Source organism: Mesitornis unicolor, unplaced genomic scaffold, assembly GCF_000695765.1.
Source record: "Mesitornis unicolor isolate BGI_N332 unplaced genomic scaffold, ASM69576v1 scaffold40625, whole genome shotgun sequence".
Lineage (NCBI taxonomy): Eukaryota > Metazoa > Chordata > Aves > Mesitornithiformes > Mesitornithidae > Mesitornis > Mesitornis unicolor.
Window position 1 is genome coordinate 5,054 of NW_010184206.1, and position 13,373 is coordinate 18,426.

Below are 13,373 nucleotides of genomic sequence, written 5' to 3' on the forward strand. Positions count from 1 at the left end.
GCTCCTACTGAAATCTAAGTAGCTATATCTTTACTGCTAAAATGATCTTTGTTACGTTAAACCTAACGCATGTTGCAACCAAATCTTCATTTTGGCATTGGCGACCCTGCTTTTTGAGAGGAAAACCACATAATGTAAGCAAATCTGTTCGTACACTTCAAAAGAATTGCTTCAGATGATAGAAGCTTTTGACTAGGGAGACAGTGTACAGGTGCTCTTAAGTGTATTTCCAGTTCTGTCTTTGAAGTGACAGCTTGTGGGGGTGACTGCAGAGCAGAAATTGAAGTTGTCAGACAACTTTGAACCTCTGTGATTTTATCAATATCTTGAATGTAATAGCTATAAATAACTAAATTATATTTTTTCATTAGATTCAACAAGAAGGATAACTTGAAACACTCTTGACCCCTTCACTTTCAATTTCTTGACTGCACTACAAGCAACCAGAATGTCGGGAGCTTCAGTGAAGGTGGCTGTTCGGGTCCGGCCCTTCAATTCCCGAGAAACCAGCAAAGAATCCAAATGTATCATCCAGATGCAAGGCAATTCAACCAGTAAGTTTATTTTAATCTCATAATGGAGTCTTTCTCTCTCCTCTCCCTTCCTTCTTAATCCTTTTTGTCAGACTAAACTGATTACTGTGTATCAGTTATATCATCTGGAGTTACCCTTTTAGGGAATCTTCTTCCCTTCTGAACCTGTCCTTACAAACTAGATTGTCTCTGAATTTGACTAGAAAGGCTAAATCATAAGTACCTTGATTTTAATGCAGTTGTTTATGGTGTTTGCTCTTGGTGATTAGAGAATTCTACAGAAAGATGAGAATACCAAATTGAAAACCTTTTTAACTTCAGGGTGTGGAAATATCATGTGGATGACAGATACAGGGACCACATGATAATTGTTGTGTGTAACTCCTGCTTGGGTCTGGTGCTTTAGTTCTTGGTGTGCTTGTTCTGCAGTCTATGCCTTTGTTTAGGAGCATAATTTGAGTCAGAAAGCTGAGGGGAAGAGGATGTCTAGTTTTAATCTTTCCAGACTAGATGTCTAAACAACAGCAAATAACAGTCTATGTAAAATCATCTTATTTTCTAATTGATTAGAAGTGTTAGGACTTTTAATTATTGTGGGTCTAATTTGGAGGAGAAGACTCTTCTATGGGAAATTGAATATGGGCACGCCATTGATTGACTTATTTTTTAAATTTTTTTCTTCTTACATGCTTCTTATGGTTGAGGTAGTATTGATGCAATTTGCTGTAGGGTTGTTTGTAATGTATGGACTAATGGCCATATCTACAAACTGCTACTCTTACGGTAGTTTTTCATTGTTAGGTGATCAAGTAGAGCAGTCTTATTTGTAGCTGTAGGAGGTAATACTCCAAGAGCACTGAGTTTCTGTGCTGTTTGATTACTTGAGTATTTACTTGTAAAAAGGAGGTTTTATACAGGCTCCTCCCTCTTTTGTCTTTAATAGAAATGCCAACAAGCTCTGAACTGCAGCAGCACCACTGGGTGCCACTGTAATAGGTTTTCTTGCTGCTGTCATGATATGACAGCAATAATTTTAAATGCTTAAGATTTTTTGAACTCCAGGAGCCTGTGGAAACGGCTTGTTTGTTATGCAATGTCAAGGGTGACCAGTGAATCTCCAGTGATTTGTCTAAGTTTGAAATGTGGTGTAGACAAAGACACTGGTTCTTTTTCTGAATGCTAGAGCTGCACTACAAAGACACATTTTCAAGAAGCTAAATCAGCTTTCAAAAGGAGAAAAATATTCCTGATTTATCTAGCTGAAAATTTCTTTACAGCTTTTGCTGTGTTTTGTGCTCTGGAAATGCTTTAGTCTGTAGCTGTCTGAGTCCTATGGCTCTGGTACAAGATGGGTGATAGGACAGATGGTCAGGTTGAAGTCATCAGAGGCCATTACAGAATGTGGGAAATAAATAATCAGTTGCAATACTTGAAAAGTTCTTACAATCTATGGGCTATTTTTTCCCTGTATTTTCTTCTTAGAGGAGAAATATAGAAGAAAGCAATAGCCAGAGGAGTAATTTTACTTGTTGAACAGAAGAGGTTCATATAATAGAAGATACGAAAAAGGCATTGTTTCATGGGGAAAAAACAACTGAGCAGAAATATTTTCGAAGAATTTTCATAATGTTGTCTGATGCACATAACTTCAAGCTGAAATTCTTCTGGTGTGCTTTTAGGGTACATGTTAGATTTGGTGGCATGAGTACTGTTGCTGTTTCTGCCAGAAATTCTTTTTTTCATGATCCCTTATTCTTTGCAGCCTCACAGTTACATTATTGAACTTATTATTATAGCCTGAACTTGTTGGCTACAGAAAGAGACATTAATGTGTTGGCTCTCATATCTGGTGCAGCAATTTCAAAATAAAAGGAAATCAGTAGTAATTTTAGCCTATGGAGTTCTTGCTTCATACCTTCAAATGTGTTGATGAAATGATCAGGGCTTAGATATCTGGCTGCTGTGAAGGTTATTTTTTCATTTGTGCAGTGATCAAGTTGACAGGAGAGAAATCTGAGAGGCTGGTGATATGTTGGGTAGTGACTATTTTAAGCCTCTAAGATAGTTAAAGTTCTCTTCTCTTAGAATTAAAGCCTAATGGACTATTACGATGAACAAGATTCGTGAGACAATGGGAAGTCTGATAGCTAAGAAGGGATTTTGACTGCTACTTGGACATTAATTTTTTATGTATTCATTGGCCAAGCTATTCTACGAGTCCTTTGTGGGTCCTGGGTTTAAACTTCATCCAAGTCTGAGTTTTGTAAATGTGTTGGCTGATAATAGGCAGAAACTATGTGGAAACTGAGGCAAAGTGCTTGGGATTATTTTAGGAAAACAGCATAGAGATATAGATAATGAAGTGTATCACAGGTGTACTCCATTTATACTCTTTTAATGAGTGTATGAAAAACAATGGGTTTTCTGACACCATAATGAATTATATTCTTGAAGTTGGAATGCTACCAGGGTTGTTGTCTGACATGCTGCTTTTGTTGGTCAGATTTTGTGTGAATATGGGTTTTTACAGCTTTGGGGAGTGCCTGTCGCTCACGGTGGGTTTGCCAGCAAAACAGAACATCCTCCTGGATTAGAAAGTTTATTCTCAATTTTGTTACGCAGTTTAGTTTTGCGTTAGAAGTAAAACAAGTGTATTTTGTTGTGGACTTGAGGTTTCCTACAGAATTAACTTGTTATCCAATCTGGTTTTTATCATAGATGATAAAGGCCTTTAATCAAGATCCATCATAGATCTCCATCTTTATGATTTCTCAGTGTTTAAAAATGACATTTCAATACAGTTCTATATATGTCAATCTCAGAAAAAGAGTTCTTACAAGGGTCTTGAACTGACAATGTTAAGAGCACTTACTGTGAGTAATTGGGACTCTTGTCTTTCTGTTAGACAGATGCAAAGTACAGGAATTTTGAAATCAGTAGTTGAAACATTGTCTTTTTTTGTTTAGTATACTAAGATGACAAGAGTGGTGGTTTTTTTCTCCTTTATGATTGCAAAAAGGTATTGCTCTGCACTAATACATTATCTTGCCCTTAAAGAATTGTCAGTCTTGGTTTTTAAAAAATATGTTGCAAAAGTGAAATTCTGCAGTCCAGCTGAAGTCACATGTGCTGACTGCATCAAGGGGCTGATAGTTTGGCAGAAGGCCGGTGCTGCTCAGATCATATCTAATTGCAGATGGTATCCATTTGAACGGTCCTGCCAAAAGTTCTTCAGTGGAAATGAGAGAAGTAGGGGTAGGATTATAGAAGATAGCAGAAGAATTCTTAAAGATAAATGTTAGAAACTGCAAAATCTGATTACTTGAATTCATTTGGGAATGCAGAATGCTTTCCAAAGAAGTGGGCACGTCACCATCAAATTACTAGTTCAAAAACTCCACCAAAACCGTAACTGAGCGGGATTACTTTGAGAACAGACTATTGTCGGTTTTTATTATTATCACTTAAATATGATCTTAAGAAAAATAAGATTTGTTTTTAAAAGCACCTGCTATGCAAGTGGATTCATTTGACCTAAATGCTTTGTTTTCATGTGGTGTTATGTTCTGAGCAGTATATCTATCCATATTGTCTGTTGTACGGATGTATGCCAGTAAGTCTCATGTACATACACTCAGGACTAGACGCAGTATAACTGTGCTTGCAGCATTGCCCATAGTGCAGTCAGCCAGGACAGGGTTCTTGGTGAGAGAAGGGAAAAGTTAAAGATGTTTCATATTGATAATTCCCTAGAGTGATCCCTTTGCTAGCCTTATGTATTCTTTGTTTCATACTCTTCTTGTTACAGAATATTTTCAAGTGAAACTTGGCATCAGTTGGTCTTTTAAGTTGCTTTTTGTGGTGGTGGTTTAATGATAAGATTCCACTTAATATTGAAACAGACTGCAACTTCTGAAATAACCCTAATACACTTTTGTCTTTTCCTCTGAGATACCTTTGTTTAATTTTGTCAGTCTTTAAATGAATTTGAAAATTTTTCCCTTTTAATATTTACTTTCAATTACTGGATAGGCGGTTTATTGTGCTCTAGGTCAAACTCACAAGCAGCTTTTTGAAATGAATGAGTCAAGAATAGATTGTGGTTGTCAGCATATCTTGATTGAATATGTTTTGTCTTTAACTCCTGCTTTTTCACTTTTTTATGTTTGGAATGTCTTACACAAATGCATCTTACCAACAATATATTAATTACTTATTGGTGGTCCACTCCATAAATTACTTCTTTTTTTGTGGTGAGGAAAAAGAGTCTGCTGTATAATGCATGGCATGAAAGGTGAGCTATAGATCTAAGAGTATTTTGTGTGACAGGAATTCTTGTACTCATTCTGAAATGTAACAAATGCAAAGAAGGTTGGCAGCTGCTGTCTTGGATAATTCAAATATAAAGCTAAGCTATTCTGTGCCTGAAGACTTTTCTAGTTTTGTGGTTTTTCTGGGATTTTTTGTTTGTTTGTTTTGAAGTTATTTGATAATCCTGTCTGTAAATCAATAATATATAAATAAAAGCAAATGAGAATGAAGGAGAGGCTCAAGCTAGTAGCTGCAAGACAGCATTTAGATATTCATCACCAGCAGAGAGCCCAGCTAGCTTATTCTTTTAAAAAGCTAGATAAGTTACAATTCATCTGAGATTGTTCTGTATTCTGATTTGCCATAAACCATATTCACATGGAAATGTGCCTGCATAGTCTATGTTATCTTGAAAGGTAAGAGTGCCAGTGGATCCTCAGGTTAGGATTGAAAATAACCTGTTTGGATTTTAACAGTCACTGTGGCTTGGTAATATTGGAAGGTTCTTTTGTGGATTGCTTAAGGTATGGGATGTTTAATGAAAACAGGCACAGTGGAGGGATCTCATCTGCTGGTAACAAGTCACAGCTGCTGCTGTAGGCATATGGCAGATAGGTTCTCAAGCAGGCATCCTTGGTGTCTGAAAATTTTTGTCAGGCATTCTGGAGTTGATTTGTAGAGATTGAGGAAAAATATACTCTTCTAATGATTGGTTGGGTTTTTTAAGGGTTTTTGTTTTGTTTTCTTTGGTTGTTTTTTTAAATCTTTATCTTTAAGGTTTCTAAATATCTGGTCTAAACTTAAACATTTAAATTTTAAACAAACAAGCAACACCAGCAACAAAATAAACAAAAACCCCACGAAAAACCCCATCTATTTTAAATTCCTGTTATGTTTGGGCTTTTTCTTTTTCTTTTTTTTGTTTTCTTTTTTTGATGTGTCTTCTTTTATGCAATAGTTCTGGAGCAAAATAAATATGGGTGGGAAAGCAGGACTTAAAAGACTCTTGATTTATGGCATGTTTGTCTAAATTAGTGATATTTGAAATATGATACTAAAATTGCCGTTATTTGAAAAACTATTGGAAGGTTCATAGAACAAGGTAACCTCGTCAGTAATTCAGCCAGTATGTTATTGGTTCACAGTGGCAGGGGATATTGTTAAAATTTGCCTTTTTCATTGTTCTATAGCTCTAAAAAGTAGTTAGCTCTTTCAAAGAAGCTTAATCCTAAAGGGGGGCAAAGTATGGTTTCCTGATCTTTTTTGTTCTAATTTTTAACTGTTTTCTGAATAAAAAGACAGACTGAATGGAAAAGAAACCCTATTATGTGTGTGTATGCCTTCAGGAAAATAATTTTGTTTTGTTTTTTTTCTGCAGTAGTATTCTCTAAGTGTAGTTTGAATAGTTTAAATAAGGAACTTGTATCATGGAAATAATCTTTGGTCTAAACTGTTGATAAGAAGTCCCTGTAAGAAAGCTCAATTTTATTTAGACTAGCACTCTGTACATGTAGATAGTAAAGTAATGAGGGTCTATGTAGTGTATACTTCATAGGTAGAAAAGGCAAGCAAGAGAGTTCTTTGCAGTTGTCTTACCTAATAATTTTTTTTTCTTCTTCTTCTCTTGAGACATTTTCTCTGCAAGTATAGAGTAGATGGGAGGATTCATAGATTTCAGTCTTGACTCTCAATCTGTCTGCTGAAAATGAATAACTTTAAATATCTCCAAAAAAATAAACATAGCCCATTTCTGATTACTTGTGCCTCACAAAAAGCATTTGTTCTCAAAGCATGTCTTGTGTAGTGGTTTTTTCCACATATGGCGTGGTGGGGGGTTTCTTTCTAAGTTTTTTCCAATTTTCTTTATGCTTGCATCTTTTATTATGATGTTGTCTTGGGAAAATAAACAGCAGTGGAAGAAAGTTACTTAATCCCTACCCTGATTTTCTGATCTGTAAATCTTTGTAATTGTGATTAAAGCTAAATGAATGCTTGTCCAATATGTTAATACTGCATTGCATTCATGGTAGATGTGTAATCAAAACAAGCTATTTTATGGGAAGAGAAACTGTGGGTCATGTGGAGGATATGTGAGTTGTCTTGCGGTTGAGGTTGGTTTGAAAGAGAAGTCAAAGAAGTCACAACAGTGGACATGCCCCGAGGTATTTTAGTGACTGTCCTGCTACCAATTACTGCATTTGTTGCAAGTCCTGTAACAAGTTTGAATGCAAGTTTGTTTCAAAGGGAAAATGAAGGCAATTGCTATTTGCTTTAAAGAGTTACTAGGAAGTGGAGTTTGGTGGAGTGAAGTTTTTGCTTCTTTTAGTTTTTTTTTCAAATAGTACTGGACCTTTTTAGGAGTGGCAGTCATAAAATGGTAACAGAGGTAATGCTGAATGCAGACAATGAGCACAGAATGGCTGTTTTTTAGGTGCTAGGCTTTCCTTCTAAAGTCTTTCTCATGATTGTATAAAAATATCTTGGAAGTGTTAATTCTGCACACTGTTTAAAAAAAAAGGAAAAAAAAATCTGTTTTGGAAGACAGAAGATGGCTTCAAGGAGGTGGGAGAAGATGAAGTTAATGATTTTTAAATGTTAGAGGTACAAATAATGAGCCTGCAGCAAGACTGTGGGATGGGTAAGGATGTTCTAGCTAATGTTAAGTGCAGTTGAACTACATCTAAAAAAGTATTATGAAGTTAATATAGAACTGTAGCAGAGATGATATTACTAATGAACCCAGAAAAGTTTTCTGCCAGTCATGAGTAAACCATGTGAAATGCTGCCCCTTCAGTATTAGAGCCCACTGACACAGAACTTGGGCATTAGAAGTGGTTCTTTTTATGGGAACTACTTTAAGAATTGGGTATTTTCACTGCATGAATCCTTTAAGATACTGAGGCTGGCAGAATTGACTCCCCAGGGTTCCAGTGTGTGATGTTCTCTTACTGCAGTGCTGGCTTGTGTCCGAGGGTCAAGATGGCCTTTGGAGAAAGCCACTGGCTCTTGGAGATGCAGTCAAGTAAAAGCAGAGGGTGAAGGAAGATACTGTTTTATCTCCCTTGAAGGAGAAAACATGTGAAGAAAGAATTCAGCTCAACTCCATATGTAGACCAGATTGGCATCTTCTGCAATGGGACATTTTCAGGTAATCAGTGGAAATTTTGGAAAGGTTTTGGTTCAGCTCTTCGGATAGGTTGAACAGTGTGGTTCAGCTGGCTCCTGCTTGGTGCAAAGCCTGCTGGCATGCTGTTCTTCCAGAACACCAGCTGTAGAGATGGTATTTATAGCACTTGGATCTGTGAGAGCAGCTGAGGATGAGAGCGGCTTTCTAGCAGCTTCTGTGAGCAAGCATTTGCCTTGCTCTGGTGCTGTGGAGCCTGACTCCCTCCCCCATCCAACCTTTCTCCCAGTACAGGGCTGAAATTCCACAGTGGGGAGAGAATCCGGTTGAATTCCAAATGAGCTGTTCTTAGCTTCTCCTTGGTTTCCTTCCCTTTTAATGATTTGAAAAATGCAAACAATGCTTTGAAAAGCAAGCACTGCTTTACAAGCTGGAAGTGTCCATTTCCCTTCATTTATCTCTTATAATAACAACCCCGAAATCTGCCTTATAAAAGCAGTATAGCCATATATCTGATTGCAACGTATGCCTAGGAAAGAAGCCGGTATTAAACGTGTCTTTGGGGTGTTATTCACGTTCCAGCAAACAAAGAATGCCTGCTCCACCCTGCTCTCAGAAACGAACATGTTCTCATTGTTGTCATTCCAGTCTACAGAAGGCGTAGATATATTTTCCAGACCCATGCATTTAAGAGACTGTATTTAATGTTAGTTTGGTCTTGTGGAATCAATTCTGAAAGCACCAGATCTTTTATATTGGTTAAATTGATTGTTCAGGCATCATGAAATAAAACTACTGGTTATGTTGGTTCAAATAGAGTTCGAAGAAGACACGGAAAGGAATTACTTGGTACTTGTTTCCCCGAATGTTACCCTTTGCAGAGTTCTGTCTAGACAGTCATGTTGTTTTGAAAATTTCTGCCTATTCCTTTACCAATGATGAATGAAAAGTGAAGACAGAACAGTGCCTTTTTAGCTAGCTGTTATCTCTTAATACGTGTTGACATTTGATAGGAATGTGTACTCTGTGTAGGTTACTGCTCCCACTAGGAGAATTTTTGAGGCTGGTGTGGCCTCTTCCGTGAGCTGAAACCTAACTTTACTTCATATGTAGAAATTCATGAGGCTTTGTGCCTTCAGTATTGGCAAATGTGGTAGCAATATGGGAATGGAGGATGTAAATGACAAAAAGCACACTGTATTGCACAGATGATGGAAGTTTAGTTTCTCCAGTTCCATACCTGACTTTTTCACCTTATTGGGTTTTATTTCTGACTGGCAATTACTTGTTTTGTTCTGGGTTTTTTTTTGGTTTTGGTTTTTTTTTTTATTAATCTGTCAGTCTGTTCCCTCCAGCACAGACTGAATATCAGCTAATCCCAGGGTTTAGCCCGGGTTAATTCTGTCCATTGGTGTTTATCTGAAGGGCAAACTGCAGTTAGCCAGTTCTTTACTGGTGTGCCCCACTGTGACTTGTGTGACATGTCTGGTGGCACCATGCCCTGTAACATGAGTCTGATCGCTAACAGAGGTGGAGCTGTTGAATCAAGTGACTTGACTTTTGAATTTGACGAGGGATAAGAGAATAACTTAGATTTTTACCTCTCATGTGCATTGCACTCTATTGCAAGAGCTTATTTGAAAGAATTTCTTGTATCCCTGGATAACGTCTTACCTGCAAAATTTGTGACATGCTAAGGAGCAGTGCTGACTGGGATGAAAACAAATCCTTAGTCTTGGACTGCAAATTCAGTGTCATTATAATCTGACACAAGATTTAAGTGGTTAAGAAGTAGTTTTGGTCATTCTTTGTGCCTGCAAAAATATTTATGTGGCTGAGTAGATTGGAATGGAATGAGGGGGCTGATCTTGGCTAAGCTTGCTTGCCTTTTTTTTTATTTCTTTCTTCTCTGTGGGTTTACCACTGTTTGTTTATTTGGTTGGTTTTAATGGAGAATGGAAGAGTATGTCCAGAAATAAAAGCATGAAGTGGGAATGTGTTTATGTATGTGTTTAGGAAGGGGTGAGGAGACGGAGAATGCTGCTTCCAGTTCAGAGAAGCCCAGAAAGCTGTAACTTTGCATCAGCTCTCCGTTATGCTCCGCAGTCTGGCTATAACTGTAAAATAAAATGTGTAATTGAGGTGTGCTTTTTGAATTTCACCTTAAACAAATCAATATTGGATTGTAAGGAAAAAAAATTAAAAAAATTAGATATCCAAAATGGCAATAGGAATGCAAAATAATATACATTACAAAATATACGGGTGCTGTTTCAGTAGTGAAGCAGTCTTTCAAAGTTTGCTAATAATTTTTGCTAAAATTAAAAACTAGCAAAGAATTTGATCTCATAGATTTTAAAGGTTGAAAGTGTATGTTATTTTTGTGCTAGCTGATACAGCAGATGGTGGATGGTTTGAAAAATGTTAATTAAGGAACGAGTAGGATGGACTGTGGAAGTACTTTATGCCAAGAAACGAAGCTGCCTGTTTAAGTAAGGGCATGTTAAAATCCAAATGTTTTGTGGAGATTGGTTTGTTAATGTTGATACAGCACATCTAAAATTATTCCTTCATTGATTTTGCTCCCACGTTCTCCTTTTATTAGGCTGTACTGCTCCTCCTATATACTGCTTCTGTACAAGAACTAATTAGTTAAAATATGTGGGTTTTATGTAATGATAGAAAATGGATTATTCAGTGTGAACGAGTTTGTTTTAAAACTGTTGATTCCCTTACCTTTTTGTCAGTGATATATAAAACTCAAATGTTTGTCGTTACAGCTATTAAAAAACCCCACCAAAGTTAAACAGCTAAGCAGCTGAAAATAACTGTTTAAATGGTCTGAGCTTCAGAATATGTGGATTACTCCTGCTTAGAGGCACCTCAGGTGGTGTGAAGGAGCTCTGTATAGCTTACTATATAACTGTAGGGAGAAATAACCTTTTAAAACGCAAACTGTGTTTCTAGGTTGGGATGGCAGTGGGTTTAAAATAAACTGCTTGAAATGAAGTGGTAGTGCTCTGTAGCTATTCACACAGTGCACTTTTACTTGAATCTTGCATCCATTTATGGCATGTAATTACTTCTTATTCCATTTGCTTGCTACGGTAGAAAACTGGTATAAATATTATGTCTTAAGATGAAGCACATTAAAATTTCTGGAATTTCTTAATTGAAATAAAAAAATAATGTGTGTATTTATCTCCATTAACCAAGTCAACAATTAGTAGAGTGTATTTTAAAAACATGAATATTCTCAAGCCTTTTTCTCAGCCTTCCATTCTGAAGGAAATTATGGCCATTAATCCACATTAATGTGGTTACTGCTTTGATCCCGGATAGTTTTCAGATGCTGCAGTAGGAAAATACCACCTTCAACTTGTTCCATCCTTTCCACATTTCTCAGTTATGTATGTAACCTTTCTCTGTAGCAATGGTATAGGAGATGGTGATTTTGTAAAATAACCCTTCCAAGCTCCATTTAATGCAGAAACTTTAACTTGTGGAGAGCTGAAAGGTTCCACGTGACCTAAGGAGTTGGCTCTTGGTGAAGCAGGGGGCCTGAAAAAGGGATTTTCTCCGAAACTGGCTGCTTAGGCTGACTCCACCATCCAGAGTTGCTCCGGTGCCATGCTGATGGTAACTAATTATAGCTGCAGCACAAAGCGTTAGTGTCAGTTTGCAAACAGAAGAGTTAATTGCCACATTGGACTTCTGAAATAGCAGATAAACAAATTTTATTCTGTAAGATAAAAAGACCATTAATGTGTTCCTGCTGTGATCGTCTGCCTTATTGCCTTTTTCATTTCCTGAGGCTCTGTAATTAAACCATTAGCTTGTGTACCATGCCGGGAGTCTGCTGTGGTGAGAGGAGATAGATGACGACCTATTTCATGATTCAGTAATACAATTCATCTTGGCCTTGCGTGGTTTAAAAAAATAAACAAAATAACTGGAAAGCTTTTAGTCTTCTTGTGGGTATTGGAAACACTGGCAACAGTCCTCTTACTTTTTAATTCAGTTTCCTTATTCAGCTGAAAAAAGAGCTTGCTGAATAACATGATACACAAAATCAGTGTTGCCCACTCAGCCTAATTTCTGCACGATCATGCTTGTGTTTTTTGCAGTTTGGCATATGAACTTCTAGGATGAAGCTTACCTGTACTATAAGTAGTCTTCTAATTTCTTCAGAAATACCACTTAGCTTCCTTTAAAAGTAGCTAGATTTCATGGATTTACTTGTCCCTCCAAAGAATATGCTTGGTGCATATAATAAACACCTTCAAGTTAGGTTGGTTACCTCAGTTTGAGTTCCTGGTTTCGTAGCTTTCTCACCATCTTCTTTCGGGTGTCTTATCTCACGTTACTGAGTGCCTGATCACTTGGTTCAAACTTGGATCACATCAGATGTGACTGATGCTCATAGCTACCCCCTTGGTGCTCAGTGTTCCAAATGAAGATGATTTCAGTCCAGTTCAAATCTGTTGAGGTCGTAGTCTTTATTTTCCAAGTCAGCTCCGCTGGATTTTTTTGTAGACAGACTGAGAATTCTGTTAAACCAGTGATTCTGAAAATGGAGAATGTAGACGCTGCGAGAAACAGGAATAGAAATAAATAGACTTGAAGCTTGGACTAGAAGCTGAGTGAAAAGACTGTGAGTGGATCACAGTGGTGAGGGACAGCATGCAGAGTTTCTGGCAGCAGGAGGTTTCCTCTGACCCATTCCTGCTGCAGTGGAAGGTTTTGGCCAGGCAGCTGCATTCCCAACCTCTGACGGAGCTGCCTTCTCACATGTTAAATGTCCCTTTGCTGAAACGCTTCTTGAGATATGCTTTGCAAAAACATGCATCCTAGAAAGTGGTTTCCAAAATAGTGAGCTGAACATGGAACGTTGTGTGAAGGAGCTGAGGAAACCCTATTTAAGAAAATAATAACACTAAAAAATGACTTTAATAGAAACAAAAAACAGCAGGGTGAAACCACTGGTATAAATTACAGAACCTGAACTTGCTCTTCAGAAATGTGATCGATCAAATTTAAACTTGCAGCAAGTAAGATGGAGCTGTAATGGCAAGCTTGTAGTGCCTTTCCAGACACTAAGCCTGCTGCTTAGAGATCTTGTCTTTCCTGGGTGGTCAATGTCCCTTTATGCACAGCAAGCTGAGTGGAAAAACTAGCTATTCTTCTGATGAAATGTTTTGCTGCTTTGCTTTCTTTTTGGAAGTGGTGGGCTTTCCCTAGAGATTTTTAGGTTTTTTGAAAACAATAATAGGAAGTGTACATTTTCAGATCAAACCTGGTTCTGAGTAATACTGAAATACGGCTTGTTTTGTTTTCTGTTTCTGACACAGTAGAATCTTAGAAGGCAATTTAACTCTTGTTTCCTTGGAAAGGTAGTTACTCCT

At 37.3% G+C, this 13,373-nt stretch overlaps 1 protein-coding gene across 1 annotated transcript in view; it reads left to right on the plus strand.

Moving 5' to 3' along the window:
- The first annotated feature begins 374 nt into the window (after positions 1-374).
- The window catches only part of KIF1B (kinesin family member 1B), a 44,479-nt gene continuing 31,480 nt past the window's right edge, over positions 375-13,373 (plus strand). The window contains exon 1 of the mRNA XM_010184391.1: positions 375-554. Coding sequence (XP_010182693.1) covers positions 449-554 — 106 coding nt within the window. The 5' untranslated portion in view covers positions 375-448. The remainder of the gene's footprint in view (positions 555-13,373) is intronic.